This window comes from Trichomonas vaginalis, chromosome V (genome assembly GCF_026262505.1).
Source record: "Trichomonas vaginalis G3 chromosome V, whole genome shotgun sequence".
Taxonomy (NCBI): Eukaryota; Parabasalia; order Trichomonadida; family Trichomonadidae; genus Trichomonas; species Trichomonas vaginalis.
In genome coordinates, this window is record NC_067207.1 from 19,096,047 (window position 1) to 19,120,569 (window position 24,523).

Below are 24,523 nucleotides of genomic sequence, written 5' to 3' on the forward strand. Positions count from 1 at the left end.
TTAGAATGTTAGATCTAACCTCTTTTCTAACATCGTAGAAAACTCATGATTTCATCGTAAATGTTTTGTCAAGACTTCTTCGTAATGAGCGTAAATGACCCAAAAATAATGTTTATGTTAGAATGTTAGATCTAACACGTTTTCTAACATGTTTTCTAACATCGTAGAAAACTCATGATTTCATCGTAAATGTTTTGTCAAGACTTCTTCATCGTAAATGTTTTGTCAAGACTTCTTCGTAAATGTTTTGTCAAGACTTCTTCATCGTAAATGTTTTGTCAAGACTTCTTCATCGTAAATGTTTTGTCAAGACTTCTTCGTAAAATCAGACAAAAATAATGTTTATGTTAGAATGTTAGATCTAACACGTTTTCTAACATGTTTTCTAACCTCATGAATTTTCATGAACTTTCTTTACAAAGTCTTTACGATGAAGAACTTTACAAAGTCTCAACAAAACATTGACAAGAAAGTTCATGAGAAAGACTTTACAAAGTCTTTACGATGAAGAACTTTACGAAGAAATCTCAACAAAGTCTTTACGAAGAAGTCTTGACAAAACATTTACGATGAAATCATGAAAATTCAAGAGGGTAGAAAACATGTTAGAAAACATGTTAGATCTAACATTCTAACATAAACATTATTTTTGCTGAATTCCGTATGAAATTTCATGAATTTTGTATGTTTTAGACCATGTTAGAAAAGAGGTTAGAAAAGAGGTTAGATCTAACATTCTAACATAAACATTATTTTTGCTGAATTCCGTATGAAATTTCATGAATTTTGTATGTTTTAGACCATGTTAGAAAACATGTTAGAAAACATGTTAGATCTAACATTCTAACATAAACATTATTTTTGGGTCATTTACACTCATTACGATGAAGAAGTCTTAACAAAGTCTTTACGAAGAAATCTCAACAAAGTCTTTATGAAGAAGTCTTGACAAAACATTTATGAAGAAATCTCAACAAAGTCTTTACGAAGAAGTCACAACAAAACATCTGTCAAAAACCGCTTTTTAACTTCACTTAAAATGCCACGTAAGCTACGTAAGAATATACGTAAGAGGAAGAGAGCATTGAAACATCCAATAGTAAAACTGACACCACAACAACAGTTGCAACAACAAATGCTGAATGACCCCACTATGTTGCAACAAATGTCAAGCAATCCTATGCTTTTAAACCGAGTTGTTGGTGCACAGAGTGGAGGTTTAAGAGCGGCACTTTTAGCGAAAATGGCAGGCTATGGTGGAGCTGCAGACGGAACAGCCTATAACCCTCAAAGTCAAATGAATTTGAGTTCACTCAAAAATCAAATAACAGATGTCAAAAAGTCAAACATAGACATACAGAAGCAAATAAGTGAAAACGAAAAGAAACTAGAATATGACAGACACACAAAGAAACTCAATGAGTTAAACGTAGAGAAAAAGAAGAAAGAAGAACAACTGAAAGAACTAAGTACAGAGGAATATGCGAAAAAAGTGTCAGAAAAAGCAGCAGAAGTAGCAAAATGGAACAAGATGTCATAAATTTGAAAAACCATACTACTCAATATAAAGTACTGAAAGATGAAGAGATAAAACAAAAAGCCCTGAAGACATATATGGATAGCGATGAGTATAAAAAAGAAGTTGAAGCAAATGTAAAGGCAGAAAAACTTTTACAGTTGCAAAACCAAACCGTACAGTATGAAAACTTAGCACAAGAAAGTAAAAATAACGACGCAGCCATGCAAAAGGCAATGAAAAGCGCAGAATATATAAAAGCTAATAATGACTGGTTAGATGCCCAAGCCAACGCTAAAGCAGCCCAACTCATAGGGTCAATAAGGACAAAAATACAAGCGGATGAAGACAGTTCAAATGAAGCTTTAACAAATGCTGACTTTAAGAACGCTTTCGAAGCTCTTCATAGTAAGGTGAAACAAGTGAACGACTTCTCATCTGGAAAGAAACTGAAGTCTGAAGGTTTCGACAAAGAGTTAAAAGAAGTAGCACAAAATATGACGAAAATAACAGATGCAGCAACGAGACAGGCAGTTCAAAGTGCCTATGACGCCGTTAGAGCAACTGTTGTGAAAAGTCAAGAAAAAGAGTTACAACAGACCAAAACAGACCTAGTAAATGCTTTCTTAAAAACGAAAAGTCAGGTAGGACATTACGCTGCAGATGGAACATATGTGCCAGCTGGTGGAACTTATATACCACCAAACCCTCCAAGAGAAGCACCTGCACCAGGACTACCTAGAACATTTACATCGTCACATGGACACAGACACAGGCATGCACAACAACCAGCACAACAACCACCTCCACAACCAGCACAACAACCAACACAACAACCAGCACAGCAACCAACAGTTCAAAACCCTGCACAACAACAACCACAAACAGAGCAAGGACATAAAAGAAGTAGAGAACAAGGAAACCAAGAATTCTTAAAAATGCTTAAAGAAGAGTGTGGTTTCCCAGATACTGTTGACTTTAGTGACAGATATAAAGAAGCTATTGGAAAGTTCAAGGATGGAAATACTGACCCGGACCTATTTAGCTTTATGGCTCAGCACCAAAACGGATATAATCTCAAACCTGGAAAATACAAGCTCGCTAAGGGATATGATTTAATAGCATATCATCCAAATGACATGGATGAATTTACTCCGAGATATTTGATGTCAGAGCTAAATGACAATTCAACTTTCGTCATGAAACGCGTAAAAAATAGAGACGGAACGAAAGAACAAAAGCTTATGAATGCGGATGACGTAGATAGGGAAATTGTTGAAAACGGTCTCGGAATATATGAAATGCCAGCAGATGAGGTACAAGAAACTCCACAGGAAGAAGTTCAGATACAACCAGACATGGAAGAAATAGTTCAGCAACAACAGCTAGAAGAGCCTGAAGGAAACGAACAAGTCACTCCTTTGGAAACTAACCTCACAGAACTAGATGAAGATTTGGAACAGCCGAAAAATCTTGACCCTCAACAAGAGTATGCGGAGAATATGGAATATTTCCAGGAGTCTAAAAAAATTCGGCTGACATAGTAGAAGAATATCGAAAAATGTTTGCCGACATACAAAAGACTCCAACACCAGATGAAAATATTCAGCATAGAATGGAAGAACTGAAAAAAATGTACACAAATACAACAACCTTTTTACTTACGAGCATTTAACGTTCAATCTTCGGATGAACTCGGTGAAAATAAAAGGTTAAATTTCAAGAAAACATATAGAAATGAAACATTGTTTAAAGTTCATTCAGAACCTAACCAAGATGGAAACAAACCTACTTTTGTTTCTGCAGACGATGGAACTACAATGAGATGGGGTCATAAAGCTAATCCAGATAGGTGGTTCATAAACTTACAACCACAATTCCAAGAAGTTGTAGACGCAATGGAAGTCAATGGTGAACGAGATATAGCTGGTATTTTAAGCGCGGCTTTAATGCCATTGAAAGATATGAAAGATGCAGATATTTTGGACCAGTATGAAATGAACATGGCTGATGGAAATATAACACCTGACGTTCTAGAACATTTATCTCAAAGAACTACACAGAACCATAAAGATGGTATATTTGGTGAAGAGTTTTAGAAAGAAAGTTAGGGAGAGAGAAGGAAGAGAACCTATTGTACATGACCTTGCAAACGAAAGTTTACAAAATGTCATAAAAACTTACTTTGCAGACGATGAATCGAGAAGGGATGAATATTTAAGAAAACTCAAATGGACAGTACCAAATGAAATGTTAGTATTGAAAAACATGTTCCTTGACAAAATAAAACCAACTACAGAAATAAACGACGCAAGACTGAAAGATTGGGTAAAAGCTTTCCCATTCACAAAAGATATAGTTGGTAACATGGAAAGAAAACCAGAATGGCTACAAAAACATATATTTGGAAACGAGCTTATTCCATATGGACAGGCACTGTTTGAAGCGCTTGAACCGGAAACTCAGGAAAGAGTCATGCAAACAATACGCGAAGACTCAAATACAGACTATGACAAACTCTTTCTAGGATATAGGTTACCTGAGATGGGCGACCAGAGCCAAAAGGCAAAAAGGACATGGGAAATTTGCAACATACTAGATGAACATATGCAAAGATGCAACAACTTCAAGCAGAGGGCAATGAAGGAAAAAGAAGAGTTAAAAACTCAGTCAGGAAGAAAGTAAAGCTTGGTCCACGTGGGTTCTATTATGACATATAAACCCAACTATTCTATATTTTTACCCATATGAAATGTACGCCGCTCAGAATATAACGCCAACAGTTTTGGATGCTATGAATGGAAATGTTTCCGAATGGTATAACGAATGCGACAATGCCATTAGAAGGTCAGAAATAGTTCCTGGAACTTACGAATATACAACTGCTGTTTCTTATGGAAACGTAGGTGAGTTTGGTGAAGGTTCTTCAACAACAGTAGATATTGCATGCGACAGGTTTCACATTATTTCTATTGACAACTCATTCTTATACGTGGAACAAGACATTGAAATAAAACCTTCTGCCAAGTTGTCTGACAAGAAAGGTTGCAATGGAATTTTCTATGTCGGATACCAATATGCTCCAGAAGTTTTCATGGGATATAAGATATATTCTAACTCTGACTTAGTTCAAACAGTAACATGGGCAAACTATGAATGGTTCGCTTTGAGAAACTCAGTACAACCACAAGCTAGAGAACAAACAGACCAGTATGCAACTATTGAGAAAATAAGAAGACTTGACCCTAACGTTCCAGGAGTTTATGTTAACCTTTCTGGTTCAGATGGAACTGCTGCCACTAAAGTAAAACTGAAACTTAGAGTTCCTTTGTCATCTTTCCTCATCTTCAGGTTTTTAAGATACTTGCCAAACTGGGCAGGAAAAATTTCTATCGAACTTACTCCAAGCAAAAATAACTTAGTCATTGCACCAACACAAGACCCATTCACTCTTACTGTAGCTGGAACTGGTGGAGCCAAGTTCTGTGACTTTTGCAAAGACAAAGTTGACTTAGACTTTGGTTTCTCAAACTTCAACACTGAAGTAAAACTATTATTTCAATGCTGCTGGAACTGCTTGGGACCCAGTTAAGTTCACATGCGAAAAATTTGAATGCAAGAGAATAGAAAGCAGACTTGCCGTTTATATGTTGGACCCAGATATTTCAAATGCTTTAGCTGCCAAATATATTGCAGTTCCACTTATGTTCCCTATACACCAAATATCTGTCAAAGACTTTGCAGGTGAAGTTGGAAACCAAAGTGCTGACCCAGGTGCAAGAACAGATATTGCTTTAACAACTGCAATGAAACATGCAGATACTATGTTTGTACTGTTCAGACGAACTATAAATGACTATTCTTGTTTACAACCCTGGTATTAAATACCATATAAACATAGATGGCAAATACTATCCAAGAGAAGAATATTCCACAGTTGAAGATATGAGGTCATACAACTTGACATTAGATGCTATGAACTTTAACAACAACTTCACAACAACCATTAACCCTGAAATGCAAAGTTCTATTATGCCATATGTGAAAGTATGGACCCATACAGGAGCTCAAAAAACTCAATATACAAATGGAGACCGTTCAAACTTTTGGCTTGGCATTCCATTTGCTGACTCAGAAGACTTTATGGGTGGTATTTCAACTGTTGGTACTGTACAAATACAATATACTGGTGACAGAGACGGTCCAGATGAACTGAGAGCAAAGAAGTTTACAAAACCAATAGCACTTTTCACGGAAGATGCTCTTTTGAAGATTCGTTCGATGAAACCTGCTGGGGCTCCTCAGATTGGCATACGACAGCTTCCATCGAGCAGATTTTGGCAGCAGGTCAGTAAGTTGTTCTTGAACTGACTTCTCTCCGTCAAATATTGACAGTACGCCAGTTTTGACATAAAATTGTATTATAAACTTACCTTTAGAAATATCTGTAAGTTTTGAAGTTATATTTTTGTCTGCTTCAAGAACTTTCACCATCTCGGTTATACCAACTTTCTTTGCTTTATGAAAATATTTTGGTTCAGCAAAGACTGCTATTCTATAACATTTTCCATTGTTTGTATAAAGAACTATTCTATCAATGAACTTGTATTGTTTGTGTGTGTAAACTTTGTTCTGCTTCAATTCGAAGAGATACTCAAATACGTCCATCTTTTTATTCTAAGTAAAATGTCATTTCCGAAAAATAGAAGCGTAAGTGTTTCAAAAGGTTTAATGGCGGTGGCAGATGTGAAGTTAAATTCACCAACTCAAACAAACAGTCAAAGTGTTGTTGTCAATGTCAAAGAAAGAGAAGTTGAAGTGGGAAACCATACGAAGACGAAGATGGTATAAACAATAGTTCCTGTAAAAGAACCAACATACCCTGAAGTTAGCAGAGACTTAAGTTCTGTTGCAGATATTCGAAACGACTACCAACAACTGAAAGACAAACTTCAAACTCAGGAGAAGATTTGTCAAGCTTTAAGTATAATGTTAAACTTGGTCGAACACAACCCTGTAAAAGTGAACTCATATGTCATTGCACCTCATGAAGTTTTGAAAGAACTATTGAAACTTTTGACAGAGGCAGACGATATAAACATCAAAGAAATAGAACCGACATTAGTTGCTGTGGTGTTTCATATAATGTCATTGACAAGATATACGTTATGAAAGGAGGTGAAACGTTGAACTTAAAGTATAGTTTCCCAGACGTCATAAAAATATTTGACGACCACAACATTTCATTAAAATTTATTTGCTAAGTAAATGGCAGAAGATATAATGGTTTATACTATTACGACTAAAAACCCTGAGTCATATAATTCTATAACAACAAACTTACAAAGTCCTCAAGGACGGTATTGTAAACTAACTTTAAACACAATGACGACTAAAGCCTGTTTTGCTCTTTTGACACCAGAAGACTTTGTTGTTGTGAATGGTAAAAAATACTTCTTTGAAGATACTTACTCAGATATACCACCAACAGGTTTTGTTGACTTATTTAATACTTTAAGGACGGATGTAACATGTGCTGCAACTAGAGCAGGTTTCATTATGTTTGGATGTCCGACTGAGTTTACTATAAACGATATGAGCTATAATACAAAACTTATTTCTGGTTTTTCTACCAACAGTTTCCTATAACAGGAAAAGGTGTCATACAAGGAATGTCTATTCCATGACATTAAGCACACCAATCTTATATATTGTTTCAAACTTAGGTTTCAAAGTGTTATTCGAATGTCGACAGAAACTATTATGACCAAAAGATACTTATGCGTATAAACAATACTTTCTCTGCTGGTTTGCCTATTGTTCATTCGAATGCAGAATTTTCAACCTTAGTGAACTCAAACACTTTGGCAAGTATAACGTTGACATTAGTTGACGCAAACTTTGTTCCTGTAAAACTTTTATGTCCTATGTATTTGTCAATGACGGCAGAAAGTTTCGAATTGGAAGATGCAACCGGTGAAAGTATTGTATTACAAGAACAACTTCAACAACAAATAGCTCAAGAACAACAAATGCAACAAATAGCTCAAGAATAAAAAAATATTTTTTTATTTTTATAAAAATGTACAGAATAGATGTTTCAGATTTTTATGACTTCCAAGCATTCAGAATATGTGTCCATTTAGAGACTATAACAAAGCAGTCGAGAATTTGAAACGTTTAGTCATTTATGTCGACTCTGCCCAGAATGTTATGTTATGAAAGAATGGGATGTAGTCTTTAACAAACCAAGAGCAACAAATAGTTTCAGAACAAGAATGTAGAACAGAAACTTAAGAAAATAAAAGTTGTACAAGTTGGCATGAAGATGTTAGATGCTTGGGATATCTTATTGTCAAAGTTAGAAGATTTTTCAGTTCGTGGTATAAAGTTTTATACACCTTCTCCAAACTTCTATTCTATCTTCACTGGATATAAATACGAACAAGTAGAATGGAAAGAAAATATTATAGAAGCTTGGTTAGACCATGTCAAAGAAATTATATGCAATGGAAACGAAAGAGTCTATGAGTATATCTTATGTTGGTTTGCAAACATCTTACAACATCCAAGTGCTAAAAATGAAAACTGCTCTCATTATATATTGGAAAAAAGGAACTGGTAAGAACACATTCTTTACAGATATCTTATGCAAACTGTTAGAAGGTTATTCGAATCCGAATATGACAAACTTAGAAAACATCTGGCGGTAAATTTAACTCTTCAATAGAGAATATGAAACTTATAGTATGTAACGATCTTCAAAGTATAGATACAACAAAAGTTTTGAACTCAGATGCTTTGAAGAGTCTTATAACAGACAAAGTTGGAGTTGTTGAAAGAAAGTATAAAGACCAAAGAGTTGTGAAAATGTTGCAAACTTCATTATGGTTTCAAACAATGCTGTTCCGATGAAGTTAGAAAGTTCTGACAGAAGATATGTAGTTGTCAGAACGTCAGATTCCATATGCAAGATACAGAATATTTTGACGACTTAGCAGAAACTTTGACATCTGACTTTTACAACCACTTGTTCTCATATTTCATGACATTAGATATTTCTAAGTTCAATCCAAGACAAATTCCACATACCGAAGAGAGACAAACATTGTTAGAAGCAAACAAGAGTGTATATGAACTGTTTATAGATGAGACTAACTTTGAGTGTTTAGATGAAAGGTCATTGTACGATGAATATAAACAATATTGTCAAGAAATATGGTTATATGACAGCTTCTAAACGAACATTCTTGGAAATGTCAAAAATCTTTTAGATGTTCAGAATGGCGTATATACAAAGAAAAATTTTTCTGAGTAAATTTAAAAAAAAAACATTTTTTATCCGATAGAAAAGATGGCAAAATTCATCTCAGTAAACAAGTACATGACAGAAGTCAAAGAAGAACTAGACCCATTCGCTTATTTGAATGTTTTAACTTCTACCATTTTGAAAAGTCTTCATTCAGCAAAGTTTGGAACATCGAACCAGTTAAGTTTGCTATTGTGACTAAAAATGGTGCGAAATTTGAAGACTTAGACATAGAAGGTTTGTTAGCAGTCAAAGAAAATTTTGACAGAAGGTTCTCAAACCTTAAAGAAGGCAAAGCATACAAACTTGTTATACCTTATGAACCAAAGAAAGCAGACGACTATGAATATTATGAGTCTAAGATAGTTGAAGTTCAAGGTAAATTGGGTAAAAAGATTTTAGAGTCTAAGCCAGTGTTTGCCCCTAAAGAGGAAGAGAACATTGACATTGACCCAGAAATGTTCTAAAAATAAAATTTTATTTTTACATGTCAAATTTCTTTTTCTCCTGGCTCTGGCTCTGGCTCTTTTCTTCTCTTCTTCTACTTTCTTTTCTTTCTTCTCTCTCTTCTCTTCTTCTCTGGTGGAGTTAATGTCAAATTTCTCAGAACCATATTTATGTAAAAGTTCTTTGTCCTTTAATAGCTCTTCTATTCTGTTTTCTATTTCATCTTCAAGAACAGCGCATGTGTCTTCTTTGCATTCTAAGAACTTTTGTTGGACTTCATCTTTCCAATCGGCGTCATCTCTGTCAACAAGTCTGTCATTGACAAACTTAAAGACTTCTCTGCCTAATGTTTTATGGTTCTTGTCATATTCCCAGAAACAGAACTTTAGAACAAATTCACACCTTTCTTGTTTACACTATGTAAGATTTTATGGTCGACAGATGTTTTGCTGTCGAAAAGTTTATCCCGAATATAGATAGCGAAATCGCTAGACATTTCCTAAAAGATAAAATTTTTAATTTTCTAAAAATATGTTAGAAAAAAAAGTTTGCTGACATTGACAAGAAATTTGAGAATGTTTTTAAATAAAACAAGAGGAAGTTAGAAATGCTCAGATAAAGCCTATACATGACAAGTTCTTATTTGCTCAGAATGGTATAACAGGTCTAATTGCACCACCACCTGGGTCGGGTAAGACTTTCACTTATCTTAAAATGGCTGCACAACAACAAGAACTAGATGAGAAGAACCCATTCTATGAGTTAGTTGTTATTTGTAGTACTTCTGGTCAATTTGACCAAACCGTCAATTCGTTCAAAGATATTATAAAAAGTCTAAGTTAGTATGTATAAAAGACTCTGAGTTTGTTAGATTGGATAAAGAAGTACCAAAGAAGAGTTTTGAGTACAATGCTATAAATGAGTATATAAATTCTAAGTTTAAAGACCCAAATGAGGAAAATGCAGAGAATATTAGAGAAGAAACACTTCAGAAACAAACAGAAAGAGATAGAATACATTTCGGAAAATTGCAATCTTACGATTGGAAGACTTACCCTCATAGATGTCTTCTTATCTTAGATGACTTTGCTTCTCATCCTTTGTTAAAGAAAGAGAACAAGACATGTGTCGAATTCTTAAGAAGCTCAGACACTTTAACATCTCAGTCGTAATATGTGTACAGACAGCCAAGTTTAAGTAAGGATGTAAAGAGAATACTTACTGACATTGTACTTTTCCCCGGATTGTCCGAAGACGATTTCATGGAACTTATGAAAGAGTCCATGGCAGGTAAGTTTGAAGACATGAACTATGGAGAAGTACAAGTCATACAAGACCCTCATACTTCTTTCAGAATTCATATCTACGCAAACAAAGTTCAAATTGTAAAAAGTCAAGCGTAAAAATGTAAGTGTTTTAGTCTTAGTCTGTTGTGGTGCTGGGGCTGTCGGTTCTTCTGGCTTTGGAAGGCATTCAGGAAGAGGAACGTCAGTCATCCGTTTGTGTCCTGTCGGAAGGAAGGACTCGGAATGTCGGAAGGAAGGACTCGGAATGTCGGAAGGAAGGACTCGGAATGTCGGAAGGAAGGACTCGGAATGTCGGAAGGAAAAACTCGGAATGTCGGAAGGAAAAACTTTTTCTGTCGGAAGGAAAAACTTTTTCTGAAGTTCGACCAAAAAGTTCTCAATTTTCGAAAATTTGAATGGTTTACGGACGAACAACAGGAAATTTTTTTCCAGTTGTCAGGAAATTTTTTTCCAGTTGTCGGGAAATTTTTTTCTTGTTGGAAGGAAGGACTCGGAATGTTGGAAGGAAGGACTTGGAATGTCGGATGGAAGGACTCGGAATGCCAGAAGGATTTGACAAGCCAATTTACCATCTAGAGCTACTTGAGCCATCTGAAGTCAAGCTTGAAAAATAAAGAGTTCATCTACCCTACTTGTTTGAAGTTGTCAAAATACTCTGTTATTTTTTCTTTCAGTAGCGGTAAGTCTTCTTTGAAGGTAAGTATTGTACAACCTTTAATATCATAGTGTGTTTGAGGTAACGTATCTTGAACTATTTGTTTCACATCTTCATTTGGTGTCATTGAAATCGGTAAGTTTTCGCGATAGAACCAATTTCTGTCAGATTTGTAAATCTTAGCAAGGTCGTAAAAGCTTTTGTTGTTTCTTCTGACTAAATGCAACATAACCATATCTCTGTCTTCTTCATTTTCCATCTCTTCAGTGTAAATCATATACTTATAGTTCTTTTCCTTTCCTTTTGGTACCGAACGTGGTATTCTTTTCTGAAGGCTTTTGTCTTTTGCTTCAATGACTTCATCTTTTGCTTGAAGTTTCTTTTCCATCTCTTCACGTTCTTGTCTATGAATTTCATCTAACATCATGAAAATATAACAAGCATAGCGAGGTGACGCCCACATTGCAACAGCATTTACAAGAAGTCTATGTACATACCAACCTCTCAAACCAGGAGCCAAATTCTTGCGATTTTCGTACGGAATCTCTACCCTCGGTTTTCCGAGGGTAGCAAACATATGAGGAAATTCTTCTAAAAGTTCTTTTGTCTGTTGGTTTTCAAACCAATGGTATGCTTGCTTTGTAGAACGAAGAGTATTCAAAATACTTTGCATTTGGTACATATCGTCTTTGACCGAACGAATGAGACGGAGTTGTTTGTTAAACTGAACCCACTCATATTCTTCATTTATAGCTTCATGAACGATAGCAGTTGTTGTGTTCTCTGTTGTTGACATATCTGTCTTTACATACAAAATAAAAAAATAAATAAAAATAAAACTAACTTTATTTTTGGAATTTTGTGAAAACTCAACGGTTTGACACATGCCATATGCCATTTTACTCAGAATTTCATACGGAATTCAATAAAAATAATGTTTATGTTAGAATGTTAGATCTAACATGTTTTCTAACATGTTTTCTAACATGGTCTAAAACATACAAAACTCATGAAATTTCATACGGAATTCAATAAAAATAATGTTTATGTTAGAATGTTAGATCTAACATGTTTTCTAACATGTTTTCTAACATGGTCTAAAACATACAAAACTCATGAAATTTCATACGGAATTCAATAAAAATAATGTTTATGTTAGAATGTTAGATCTAACATGTTTTCTAACATGTTTTCTAACATGGTCTAAAACATACAAAACTCATGAAATTTCATACGGAATTCAATAAAAATATATTTTAGGGTAGAAGGTTAGATCTAACCTGTTTTCTAACCTCATTTCTACCCCAGTTATTTTACAAGCGTTTTACATGGTATATGTTGCGATGGTTCATGACTCTAAACAATTTCGTAGCTTCTATTTCTTCTGTCAGTACATCGAATGTTTTAACAATGCCGAAGGTTTCTTTATATTTCTTCTTGACATCTGAAAGAAGGAAATCGTTAGCGGTTGGATAGTTTTTGTTCAGAAATTCTAACATGTTCATTTTATCTTCTGCTGGTTTTTCTGCTTCTTTCTTTAAATCTGCATAGTCGTTTCGCATACGTTCTATCTCTTTGACGGAGTAGTTATATTTCCTCATTGCTGCTTTACATTTTGAACATTGCGGGTTCATTTTAGCGTTATATTCTGAAACCTTACCTGCTAAAACAACTAAGGCGTCAATGGTTTTCTTCATCTCGAACATAGCGGGTTTTATTTGTTCGTTCCATACCTTACCCCTACTATCTTTATCTCTTATTTCCCAAACACATTTTGCAACTAACGAAACAAAGTTGTCGTAGGTCTTAAACTCCCCGGATTTGTAAAGGTCAGAGATGTTCTTATATACCATGTCGCAATCTTTGTCCATAACCTTATGGTTGCAATGAAAACCAAGGAATTCATAATTTACCTTTCGTATGAACTTCTTTATTTCTACTGAGTCAGTTGCTTTGACTTCTATTTCGTCAAATTCGGGAATGGTTAGTTTTTGTTGTTGGATTTCAGGCAATTTGGGTAAATGGTCAATAATGTCCTGCATTTCATAAAGATACTGTTCATTTGTTTCATCTTTCGCACTACAGTCTAAATTACTTGTTAAAAGTTCTTGCTTTATCTTCTGGATTTTTGTTTCGAAAGTATATGAAGAAGGAATGAAGCTTTTCATCTCTACTAACATTGAAGTTGGGTTCATGACTAACGAGTTTGGTGCTGTTGTTGCTAACATGTTCTTACAATAAAAATAAAAAATATTTTTTTAAAAAAACTAACTTTATTTTTTATTTCGGGAAAATTCATGAAAATTCAAGAGTTTTAGACCATGTTAGAAAACGTGTTAGAAAACATGTTAGATCTAACATTCTAACATAAACATTATTTTTGGTGTAAAATTCATGATTTTCGAGAGTTTTAGACCATGTTAGAAAAGAGGTTAGAAAACATGTTAGATCTAACATTCTAACATAAACATTATTTTTGTCGAAAAAAAATGGTTCATTTACTCACAATATTTTTGTACAAAACGACCCCAAACTTTTAACTTCTTTTCTGCAGCTTCTAATGAAATTTTAGCGAGTTCATATTCTCTAAATTCTCTCTTTAAATCTTCTTGTTCCCATTGGTCTAGTTCGTATGGAGAATCTCTATAACCAGAACATATCTCACGTTCATGTTCTATTTGTTTTTCATGCATTTTTCTAACTTCTTCTTCAAACAAAGGTTTTGCATTCTCTACTGTATCTTCAAGTTCTTCTTCATCTAACTTCTCATGAACTTTCTTGTCTATGGAGTCCATAATTTTTCCAACTGCTATGCATATTTTGGAGAAGCCCACATTGCTATATAGTTTACAAGTCTTGGGTCTACATACATTCCTCTAACCTGTTTGATTTCATCCGGAATTCCTGCATGAACTTTGTATAAAAAGCAACCCGCCGTTTTCCGCGGGTTGGTATATTCTTCACAAAATGCCTTAAAATACTCTTCCCAGGACTTATTTTCCAACAACCTTCTAAAGTCTTTCCTAAACTGCTGACACATCTTTGTTGCATTTATATAACCATCCTTGTCTCTACGTAAGACTTCAATACCGTTGTAAGTGCCTTTTGTGAATTTCGCCATTAGATTTGTTCGTGAACGTTTTTGCTTCGACTGACATTTCTGTTCTTACAATAAAAATAAAAAAATATTTTTTGGTGGGACGTCGGACATTCGTTTGTGGCTTAACCGTCGGACCACAACGATAAAAATCTCTGCTCCTAGCAGTACTGCTACTGACAGTAGCAGTACTTTTACTGACAGTAGCAGTACTTTTTCTGACAGTAGCAGTACTTTTACTGACAGTAGCAGTACTTTTACTGACAGTAGCAGTACTTTTACTGACAGTAGCAGTACTTTTACTGACAGTAGCAGTACTTTTACTGACAGTAGCAGTACTTTATCGTCGAAAACCCTCTCAAATTTTCCTTTTTACTGCTCGTAGCAGTACTTTTACTGACAGTAGCAGTACTTTTACTGACAGTAGCAGTACTTTTACTGACAGTAGCAGTACTTTTACTGACAGTAGCAGTACTTTTCTGACAGTAGCAGTACTTTTACTGACAGTAGCAATGGACAACATCGAGCCATTAGATGAGGCAATTTACCTAATTGAAATTAACGAGCTTGTTAAAGACTTCCTCAGGCAGAATGTAAAAGGCAAGCTTGTTAACTGTTGGATAACGGGAAGGGCTGCCTTGAATCTCGAGACTTCGACTGGAATTCCAATTCAAATACCAGACGGGACAGCCTACGATGGCATAAAGGACGCCAAAAGAGAAGCTCTTCTCAAGTTCTTTGCCAAGCGTCCTTGGATACTACTTCCAAACAGAGAGAGTCCAATTCCACGAATTATACAAATTCTCAGAGCACTGTTCCACTACTCTGGTCAACCATTCTACATAACCTGTGAAGGCGACATCCAACCAGTTCAGTAAACATCTCATTTTAACTTACTTTTTTTATGTTTTTTGTGAAAGTTTTAAAATAAATTGTTTTCATGAGTTTTCTACGATGTTAGAAAAGTGGTTAGAAAACGTGTTAGATCTAACATGCTAACATAAACTTTATTTTTCAATACTTTTTCAGCACTTTTCCGTAGTTGTATATGAAAGACAATTCGAGATAAAAGTCATAGTACAATGGAATAATATGTTGCACACCATTTGTTGTGAACCAAACTTGAAAGTCAGAGAAACTGTTACTAGGTGGTTCGTAGAATTTAGAAGCAAAGTCATAAAAGTCCTTACCAATACAAAGAAAACTGTTGTTGCTTGAACTGAAACTTGCATGACACATGACATTTTGAGGGTCGAACACGTTTCTATAAACTGTCAAATCTGTTGGTGGGCGTATAAATTTAAACGGACCGTCAGGTGGTAATGGTTCGTTCTGGTTTAGTAACCGAAGAAATTGTGCCCAAGAACGTTTGTCTACTTCCCAAAATAAAAACTCTGTACTTCTTGGAGGGTTAATTTCAATCTTTTGAAATGAAACGGTGGAATTCATCTTGTTGTATTCTAGTTTCAGATAGTATGTTCCATTTAGTAAAGAGTCGTATTTTTCTTGAAATTCCCAATAGTATTTGTTCATTTGAGTTTGAAAGTCATTTAGAGTCTTCTCAAGGTTTTCGTCTGAACGAATTGTAAAGATTCTCATTTCATCAAATTTGTCTATTAGACCATCAGAACCTCTATACTGCCCATGAAAATATACTGCGAACATAAAAGCGTTCGTTCTTTTTGAAAACAAAACTCTTCTAAATCCTATTGCCTTTGCATCTGAAGGACTTTGAAGCCAACGAATTGGATAGTCAAACCTGTAAGTACGGGATGAAATTTCTTCATCTGAAATATTTCTACCGGCATTTGTAAAGATATAGTCTAACGGTTTTGTATCTGCTACTTTTGTTCTTTGTTTTTCAACCTGAAACATTTAATATATGTAAAAATATACTGTTTTAAAATAGTATGCCATTTCATATTTCTCATCTAACAAACAAGTTGTCTGACTGCTTGAGGGTTACGTTTGTACCATTCGAACTTGACACTTACAATTCCTTCAATTGCATTCAGGATGTCTGAGTCGGAATCAACCATTTGTTCTCTCTTTGTAGTCTTGAAAGCGTCAAGAAGTTTTGCAGCTGTTTGTTCATTGCCATTTGCATAGTAAATGTGACCATCCAAATCTGTTACGGTTAGTCTGAGATTGTATCCTTTCTTATTTCCGTCTTGAATGGCAGCAAGTACACCCATGAAGCCTTCTTTGTTCTTTCCTTCGTCAAAGTTTACTGTAAAGGTTCGACCAGATGTAATTTGACTTCTAACTTCGCGATACTTTTCATATGCATATCTTGTTCTTTCCATGGGAGCATGACCATCCTCTGCACTACCTTTTTTCCTCCTCAAGGGATACAATTGTTCGTCATGTTTCCAGTAGAATCTGGCAAAGCCGTCTTGTCCTTCAACCTGAGGCTCACTAACATCGAAAGGCATGTTCATAAGACGCTCTTCCTCTAACCTCTCTAGTCTGTTTGGATAATTGGCGCGTGCTGTTTCAAGGTCCATTTCGTAGGTCAGACCAGCCAGTTTGTCATAGACTTTTATGGGTCTTCCCTTCCTATATTTAAACTTCTTTGAAACTTTCCAACCATATCTTTCTAACTCTGCTTTTATTCTAGCAGACCTTCTATCCATTCTATGCGAGGGCATTTTTATAAAAATAAAAAAATGTTTTTTTTAAAATGGTATGCCATATAGCTTCTTGAATTTGTTAAGATATAGTCTAATGTATTTTCCATCTGTATCTCTAGCGTTTACATAAGCACAGCCTTCCTTAGTAAAACATACTTGTAATTTCCTATAGTTTACGCCGGTATAAAAGTAGAAAGAGTCCTGTTCTTCGCTATAGTAGTAAAACTCAAACGTATGCTTACCATAGTCTGTAATTTCAATTGCTTCATCTTCTAGTTCGTCGACAAATTCGAATACTATATCTCGAAAATTGCTTTTGTTCTTATTGTTTTAGAACAAGTGACCCAGCGTAAGTTTTCAAGTCTATTGTCATTTCTTATATGGTTTATATGGTCTACAAAAGGTAGATTGTTAGGGTTCGGTATAAAATGAGTTGCAATGACAACATGTTAAGATAGTGTTTCCCACCAACCCTCATCCTAGCATATCCGTTATTTTGCTCCCATTCGCTTAAAACTCTTTTTGTCTTTTTGTTTCTGACTTCAAATGACTCACAACAGTGAATTTCATATTTCTCATCTAACAAACAAGTTTCCCAACGGTCTTCTCCAACAAACTCAGCGTACATTTCAAATAAAATAAAAAAATATTTTTTTTAAAATATGTTGTTTTAAATGGTATGCCATTTCATATTTCATCGTCTAACAAACAAGTTTCCCAACGGTCTTTTCCAACAAACTCAGCGTACAGTTCAAATAAAAATAAAAAAATATACTGTTTTAAAAATGTTTTTTTCTTTACTTTACATAACCACCAGCTACCATAAGCCTTTGACGCCAACCCATACCAGCTAATGAAGGTTGGCTTGTTTTAGTAGTTTCCAAACTAAACTTTGGTTTTGGTTTATCTTCAGTTTTTGGCTCACCTTCTTCTATTGGTTTTTCGTCACTTTTTGGTTCCTCTGACTTTACCTCACTTGCAGGTATGGTTGTGTCGTTAGTATCTTCATAAATATCATATGCCATCTTTTTTTGTTTTCCTTTCAACTTTTTGTGTTTGTTGTAAAGTTTAGAATATTTCGACTCTAAGTCAATGAGATGTTCTATAATGAACTGTTCGTCGGTAAAATATACTTTTCCATCTGTTGTCTCTTTAACTCCTTCAGACTTCAATATTTTATTTGTGAGAGTCTGTTTCTTTTTTGAGATACTAGCCGTTCCATTTCTATGAAAAGTGACTTTATAGTTAGGGTTTGCATTTCCAGACCTGGCACTTTCTATTATTGAATTTTTCTCTTCATCTGTAAGTTCTTTGACAGGTTTTGACAATGGTTCTGAACTTTTTGTTTGTGGTGTCAAATCTACCGTTTCAACTTCTTCGGTCATTTCATCTCAGTAAAAAATTTTAGTTTGGTTTGTTTTCAACTGGTTGTTGTTGTTTTTTAAGTCGGTCTAAAACTTCCTGGGGTATAGGGAGGACTTGACAAACACGTGGTTGTGTAACTGCTGGAAGCCGACAAATCCATCTTGAGCCCATTTGTCTCAATGCTGTATTGTTCATTTCATCTCAGTAAAAAAATTTACATTCCCCACGTTTGAGGCGGTTGCGGTTGGTTGTTGTTTACCCACTGTTGTGCATGGTTATATCCTCTGTTAAAGAATCTTTCACCTTGGTCCATATAGTGCCCTGCTTGGTTATAGTAGTCATTTGCTTTGTTATAATAGTTTCCTGCTTGTCTGGAAACATTGTCCATCCATCCTTGAACTTTTCCTCTTGTTTCAGGATTTGGAATAAGATTTGCTGCATCTCGTGCTACATCCCAACCTTTCTGTACAGTTTGTATAATAGGTGTTGCTTTCTCTTTCAGTATACCTAATGTACTCAAAATCTTCCTTCCAACTCCAAATACACCTCTGGCTATTGTTCCCACTGCGGGCAAAAATCTGGATGCAACTCCTGCTAATGCGCCAAATAAACCCATTTCTTATGGGTTAAAAAATGACGAATCCAAACAAGGACCCCTATGTTTCTAAGGCAACAAAGAAAGCACTCATGGTAAAAATCTTTAGTTCAACACCAAATGCTTGGTTTATGGATATCTTGGAAAACATTCCGAGGTATAGAGAAGATGGACCACCATACTGGCTAATATTTGTCGGTCAAAACACAAGATACTGTGAAGCCATACATTATGGTCCAAAATATTTTAGATGTGAAAACTGCTTTGACAATATTCGTTGACAAATACCATCCAACAAAACTGACATCTGACTGTGAAAGTTCTTTCAAATCAGACGATATTAAAAACTACCTGCGTTCAAAAAATGTAAACCAATATTTCATTGTCGACCAAAACCATTCTGCTCTTGGTGTCATTGACAGTTGTATAAAAATCTTAAGAGACTTAAATCAACCACAAGGTGGTGAAGCAAATGAAATGTCATATGACGACAAATATAGACACTTCTCCATGGCAAAGATGAGACAAGTTTTAAATATTTACAATAACCGTAAACAAAAAGGTTTGGGAAACCACTCCCCCGAAGAAATGAAAAACAACCCTGGCTTAGAGAAAGACTATATATTTAACAATTTAGTCAAAAGAGACAAACAAGAAAGAATGCCGGGCTTCAAACTTCAGAAAGGTGACAAAGTAAAAATAGAAATACCTAAACGCGACCCATATGAAAATACTATTGACTATGACAACAATGGGAACCCGACAGGTACTCACGTTCGTGTTCGTAAAAATAGAAGAAAGTATACAAGAGAATATTATGAAGTTTTAGGCAAACATGGCAAAATGTACAGACTGCAAGCAGAAGATAAAACTACTATTGTCAGACCTCGTTTCAAACTTGTTAAGGTTCAAGGTGGTATACTTTCAAAGACAGTTCCTAACAAATATAAGACAACTCCTGACGAATATGCTAAAGAAGTTGAAAATGACGACTAAGCAATTCTATACATGCGTAAACTGTCATGTAAGGTGGCATGTAGTCTTTACTTTGTCCTGTTGTTTGCGTATACCCTGAAACGCGATGTGTATGGTTTCCTTCTCCCTGTGTGCTACCCCAGAAACAATTTATAGCAAACTGAACGTTGTCTTTAACATCATATCCTTTACCTTTTTTCATTGCTGACCAATCCCAAAATCTATGCTTATGCCAACCTGCTTCAGATGTAGTTAAATCTATGTAGTGACTGTGCGCAGGTAAGTTTTCACCTGAAATCGTTTTACTTCCACCTGTTTCCTTTGAAGAGTTTGCACAATACAAAAACCTGTCGACTATTTGAGTCCAAGTTCCAAAACCAAGTACTACTTCTGGTCTGGTAGAGTTCATTGACGTGTAAATAGAACCTATAGGATATACTGTTTGAAGTATTTCAATCTTTAATGTTTGAAGCTCTGTTTTGTCAGCTTTTTTATCATATAAATCTTGAGCAGTGAATTTAACATTGTTTCATCCTCCATGACATAGACATTTCTACATCTAATGTATCTCATCGTTGTTATGTCTTCTTCCGATGTTAAACCTTGTGGAAAGTTAGGAGGTTTCCAATTTAATACATCCCCACCAGCTCCTTCAACCGTTCTTCAATATTTTCTATACCAACAGTTGCGAAGAAATCGTGTGTATGTCCAACGTCACTTTTCCTGTTTAAGGTTTCTTGTAAGTTTGTAATATTTGCAATGGTATGTGTATGAGTCTTTTTAGAATATTCTTTGTCAGCTCTTGTCACTTCACTTGACATTTTATTGTCAACATATGTTTTATCTGCTTTGTCATCTAACATTGCTGGTAGTTCATCTACGTCATAGATGTTATGTGTATGATGTTTTTGTGGGTATGTTCTATCTGTCCATGCGAGAATATAGTCTCTTGTTGCATCTACATACTCTTTGTCAGCTTTGTTGTCAATATCTGCCTTCAAAAGAAGTTCATCTATAGGTTTCTCGTTTAAAGTTCTTTTTGTTGGATTTATACAAACAGTATGGTTCTTGTTGTCTTGAAACAGAAACTCGTCTGTTAAAGGGTTTATCGTCAGTTTTAAGTTTCCTTCTTTCAATGACTCAGATATCTTAGAATAGTTTGAAAAGTTTGTTGTGTTCTTATTTAGAGCTTGTACAATGAGTTGTCGGTTGTGTTGTATTTCTCTCATAGACGCTGTTTCTTTCGACATTTTTATTCTAGATAAAATATGCTTTCAATAGAAAAAGAAAATTCTAGAGTTGCTACAACTAAACCATTAGATGAACTTTTTACGAATGTCGGTCAAAAGTTTGAGACAGAGACCGTAAAGCATGAAGGCTATCGTTTTGACTACCCGTTAAGATGGCTAAGAGACCCATCCGTCACAAAAGCTATTGGCTTTCGTAGAATGAAATTCATTTCAGAAGCCATACATGGTTTCCCATTTACGGTCGCTTTTGAAATTCGATACTATAACAAAGAGAAACGTACGTATGAGAAATTTGAACAGGGAAAACTTTTACAAGTGAATTTGCTTGTAAACTTAGAAACAACTCTTCAAGCTTTTCAAGAAAAAATAAACGATATCTATCTCGAATATGCAAAACAGTACAACATTGACGAAGGAGAGTACCATCTCGATATTATATATGACAGGAAAAATGCAACTGTTAAAATCAATAGAATAGAAGACCTTGGAGAAGACGTTTATATTTCTACAAAATATAACAACTTGGCATGGTATAGGTTTCTGAGGATGTTAAATCAGCCTGCAGAATATCCAGTACACCCGGACTTTTATGAAGTCGAAACCCTAATGGAACATATGAAAATGTTTTCGACTCAGATGCTATTATAGTTCATGCTTCATTTTCTGGTGCACAAAACTCTTTTTTATGCTTGGCAAATGACTTTTACGAAAAACCTACAAAGTTATACGAACCACCAAGTGGAAGTATTTCAGACTTTCAAGTATGGTTTACTACAGATGGAAGAAAGAGAATAATTCCATTATACCATGCGTTTTACTTAGAACTTAGTTTCATAATACAACTACTATCGAACGTAAAAATATAATTTTAATACGGTTGAGGTGTTGGATTTGTTGCCAACTAGACTGTGGTGCAGGTTCAGGCTGTTGTATAACAGGAGCTTGTTCTTCTGGTTCAGGGTCTTTAGGTATAATACCAACGAACTGACCTACTCTTTTGCCAATATTTTTGACTCCGTTCCATACTCCCCTTCCTACGGTTTTATTCCATTCCATATACCTCTTCCAACATTTCGAAAGAAGTTTCCAATACTACTGAAGAACCCATTTTACTATATGTAAAAATCTAATGTCCACCTAGTCTCTTACGTTTCCTGTTGAGTTCCATAGCATTCTTTAACTGGAGCTCATACATTCTATTTCTCCTCTGGTAGAAAACATACTCTGGGTCAACTCCTGTGTTCGCGTCATCTGCATAGAGTTGTTTATATCCACTTCGGGGTTTGTATAAAACTCTTTCCATCTCATATTTGCATACCATGGTGGTAAGCCTAACGCAGCGTCATTTGACATGGCAGTTTGCATTTGTACATCTGTTGGCACTTGACCATAGTTTGCCATTGCAGTTTGTATTCTAACTTCATTTGGAATATTCTCTGGGTTTGGTTGTCCAGGTTGCTGTGCATTCGCTAAGTTCTGTGCGTCCATTTAATATTAGATAAAAATATCTCTTACGAGTACATATGCTGAACATTTGCAGGCATTGGTTCATCTTCATATTCTCTATATCTTTCTGCCACGTCAAATAAGTAAATGACACAATGGAAAAAACCTAAAACAAGTAGTCCTATTTCAAACCACATTTACTTACTAGTAAAATTTCTTTGTTATGACACTTTCTCCGGTTTATAGGACCTCTCTCATATTCTATCTTGTCATATCTAAACTCATAGTCATGTATGTCCTCTAACCATCTCATAACGGTTTCCAAACCACTTTTATCGGATGTAAAGTAAAAGCATGGATGGTTATGTATAACGTCTAAAGTTTCTAAAGAGTCTCTCAAAGTCCAGTCTACTTGGTATTGAAAATCCCATGTGTTATAGAACGGCGGGTCCACTATAAAGAAAACATTTTCCTTGTCTTTATATTTTTCATACAACTCTGTCCAATGACATCTCACAAACTCTATACCCTCAATATATTTTTCTATGTCCTCTTTGAAAACATTTGTATAGTTAAGATATAAAACTTTTGACATAAGTGTTTCAATGTCATGAACTCTTATAGAACCACTATATAATAGTCTAGCAGATATACTATCCCAGTCTATATATTCTGCTTTTTTCAAAACCTCTCTGACAGTATTTTTCTTATCTAATGGTATACGTTCCATCTTACCTATAGGTATCTTTTCTTTCAACTCACTCAATATTTTATTTGTGTCTGGTATATGTTTGAGACGGTTCATATAGTTGTCGAAGTCATTGCATATAATCTTTGAGTCAGGAAATACAGTATGGCACAAATGGGATATATAGAAACTTCCACCGAACAAATCTACAAATGTTAGACCATTCGGTAGTTTCTTAAGTTCTCTCAATAGAATATCTTTACATCTACTCTTATTTCCAAAGAAGGGTAACGGTGGTTTTGTGAAATTCATTTTATATTTAATAAAAATGTTTTTTTCCTGAAAAGTGACAGAAAAGTGACAAAACATGTACGAAGAAGTCTTGACAAAACATTTTACGAAGAAGTCTTGACAAAACATTTACGAAGAAGTCTTGACAAAACATTTACGAAGAAATCATGAGTTTTCTACGATGTTAGAAAACATGTTAGAAAACGTGTTAGATCTAACATTCTAACATAAACATTATTTTTGGGTCATTTACGCTCATTACGAAGAAGTCTTGACAAAACATTTACGAAGAAGTCTTGACAAAACATTTACGAAGAAGTCTTGACAAAACATTTACGAAGAAGTCTTGACAAAACATTTACGAAGAAGTCTTGACAAAACATTTACGAAGAAGTCTTGACAAAACATTTACGAAGAAGTCTTGACAAAACATTTACGAAGAAGTCTTGACAAAACATGAAAACATATATAATTTGTGAAAAGCTCCTGGAAGACCTCCGAATAAAAACTTCATTTATGTGGGCTAGAAGGCACGAAGTGCCTGGAAGACCACCCCAAGAAAAAAAAAACTTCATTATACCAATCATCCTCAGGGCTAGAAGGCACGAAGTGCCTGGAAGCCCCACTCCCTTTTTTTTTTTTTTTTTTTTTTTTTTTTTTTTTTTCCATATATATTATATAACTATAGAATATCAGTTTCTCAAAAATTTAAAGTTTTATTTTGATGAAATTGAAGGTTTATCAGAAATTAAATTAGAAACAGGAATATTCAGAATGTGAATAGAATCTTTCTTATTTCTAATTCGAAGAGGGCATAATGAAAGAGAATATAAACTGTTAAGTTCGATTTTTGTCATAAACACAGAATTCTGAATATTTTCATTTGCAGACCCTACTTGTCCATCTTGAATATAAAATAAATTAGAAGCTCAGTTCCCTTTGAATAAAC

General features: G+C 34.9%; 9 protein-coding genes and 7 pseudogenes across 16 annotated transcripts, besides 1 other annotated feature; 6 read left to right on the plus strand and 10 right to left on the minus strand.

Moving 5' to 3' along the window:
* Positions 1 to 24,234: part of a mobile genetic element that runs on past the window's edge.
* Positions 1,166 to 2,370, plus strand: TVAGG3_0363520 (annotated as a pseudogene). The gene has a single exon. A coding segment is annotated over exon 1 (1,205 nt).
* Positions 4,611 to 5,026, plus strand: TVAGG3_0363530 (uncharacterized protein; the record flags this gene model as incomplete). The annotated part of the gene is made up of 1 exon (XM_051231504.1): positions 4,611 to 5,026. A coding segment is annotated over one exon (416 nt), but the record flags the coding sequence as incomplete, so codon positions are not given.
* TVAGG3_0363540 lies at positions 7,189 to 7,572 on the plus strand (annotated as a pseudogene). Its single transcript has one exon. A coding segment is annotated over exon 1 (384 nt).
* TVAGG3_0363550 lies at positions 8,901 to 9,292 on the plus strand (annotated as a pseudogene). Its single transcript has one exon. A coding segment is annotated over exon 1 (392 nt).
* On the minus strand, positions 9,309 to 9,768 carry TVAGG3_0363560 (annotated as a pseudogene). The gene has a single exon. A coding segment is annotated over exon 1 (460 nt).
* Positions 11,203 to 11,811, minus strand: TVAGG3_0363570 (KilA, N-terminal/APSES-type HTH, DNA-binding family; the record flags this gene model as incomplete). Its single annotated transcript, XM_051231505.1, has 1 exon — positions 11,203 to 11,811. One exon carries the CDS (start codon positions 11,809 to 11,811, stop codon positions 11,203 to 11,205), a length of 609 nt encoding a protein of 202 aa, XP_051101235.1.
* On the minus strand, positions 12,548 to 13,462 carry TVAGG3_0363580 (organellar and viral DNA polymerase type B; the record flags this gene model as incomplete). Its single annotated transcript, XM_051231506.1, has 1 exon — positions 12,548 to 13,462. One exon carries the CDS (start codon positions 13,460 to 13,462, stop codon positions 12,548 to 12,550), a length of 915 nt encoding a protein of 304 aa, XP_051101236.1.
* Positions 13,733 to 14,392, minus strand: TVAGG3_0363590 (annotated as a pseudogene). The gene has a single exon. A coding segment is annotated over exon 1 (660 nt).
* TVAGG3_0363600 (uncharacterized protein) lies at positions 15,346 to 15,996 on the minus strand (the record flags this gene model as incomplete). The annotated part of the gene is made up of 1 exon (XM_051231507.1): positions 15,346 to 15,996. The coding sequence occupies one exon, from the start codon at positions 15,994 to 15,996 to the stop codon at positions 15,346 to 15,348; it is 651 nt and encodes a 216-aa protein (XP_051101237.1).
* TVAGG3_0363610 (uncharacterized protein) lies at positions 16,263 to 16,967 on the minus strand (the record flags this gene model as incomplete). Its single annotated transcript, XM_051231508.1, has 1 exon — positions 16,263 to 16,967. The coding sequence occupies one exon, from the start codon at positions 16,965 to 16,967 to the stop codon at positions 16,263 to 16,265; it is 705 nt and encodes a 234-aa protein (XP_051101238.1).
* Positions 17,762 to 18,349, minus strand: TVAGG3_0363620 (phage tail repeat-like family; the record flags this gene model as incomplete). The annotated part of the gene is made up of 1 exon (XM_051231509.1): positions 17,762 to 18,349. One exon carries the CDS (start codon positions 18,347 to 18,349, stop codon positions 17,762 to 17,764), a length of 588 nt encoding a protein of 195 aa, XP_051101239.1.
* On the minus strand, positions 18,369 to 18,524 carry TVAGG3_0363630 (uncharacterized protein; the record flags this gene model as incomplete). The annotated part of the gene is made up of 1 exon (XM_051231510.1): positions 18,369 to 18,524. One exon carries the CDS (start codon positions 18,522 to 18,524, stop codon positions 18,369 to 18,371), a length of 156 nt encoding a protein of 51 aa, XP_051101240.1.
* Positions 18,544 to 18,945, minus strand: TVAGG3_0363640 (uncharacterized protein; the record flags this gene model as incomplete). The annotated part of the gene is made up of 1 exon (XM_051231511.1): positions 18,544 to 18,945. One exon carries the CDS (start codon positions 18,943 to 18,945, stop codon positions 18,544 to 18,546), a length of 402 nt encoding a protein of 133 aa, XP_051101241.1.
* TVAGG3_0363650 (uncharacterized protein) lies at positions 19,768 to 19,920 on the plus strand (the record flags this gene model as incomplete). Its single annotated transcript, XM_051231512.1, has 1 exon — positions 19,768 to 19,920. One exon carries the CDS (start codon positions 19,768 to 19,770, stop codon positions 19,918 to 19,920), a length of 153 nt encoding a protein of 50 aa, XP_051101242.1.
* TVAGG3_0363660 lies at positions 21,168 to 21,915 on the plus strand (annotated as a pseudogene). The gene has a single exon. A coding segment is annotated over exon 1 (748 nt).
* Positions 22,762 to 23,595, minus strand: TVAGG3_0363670 (annotated as a pseudogene). The gene has a single exon. A coding segment is annotated over exon 1 (834 nt).
* Positions 24,235 to 24,523: the final 289 nt, after the last annotated feature.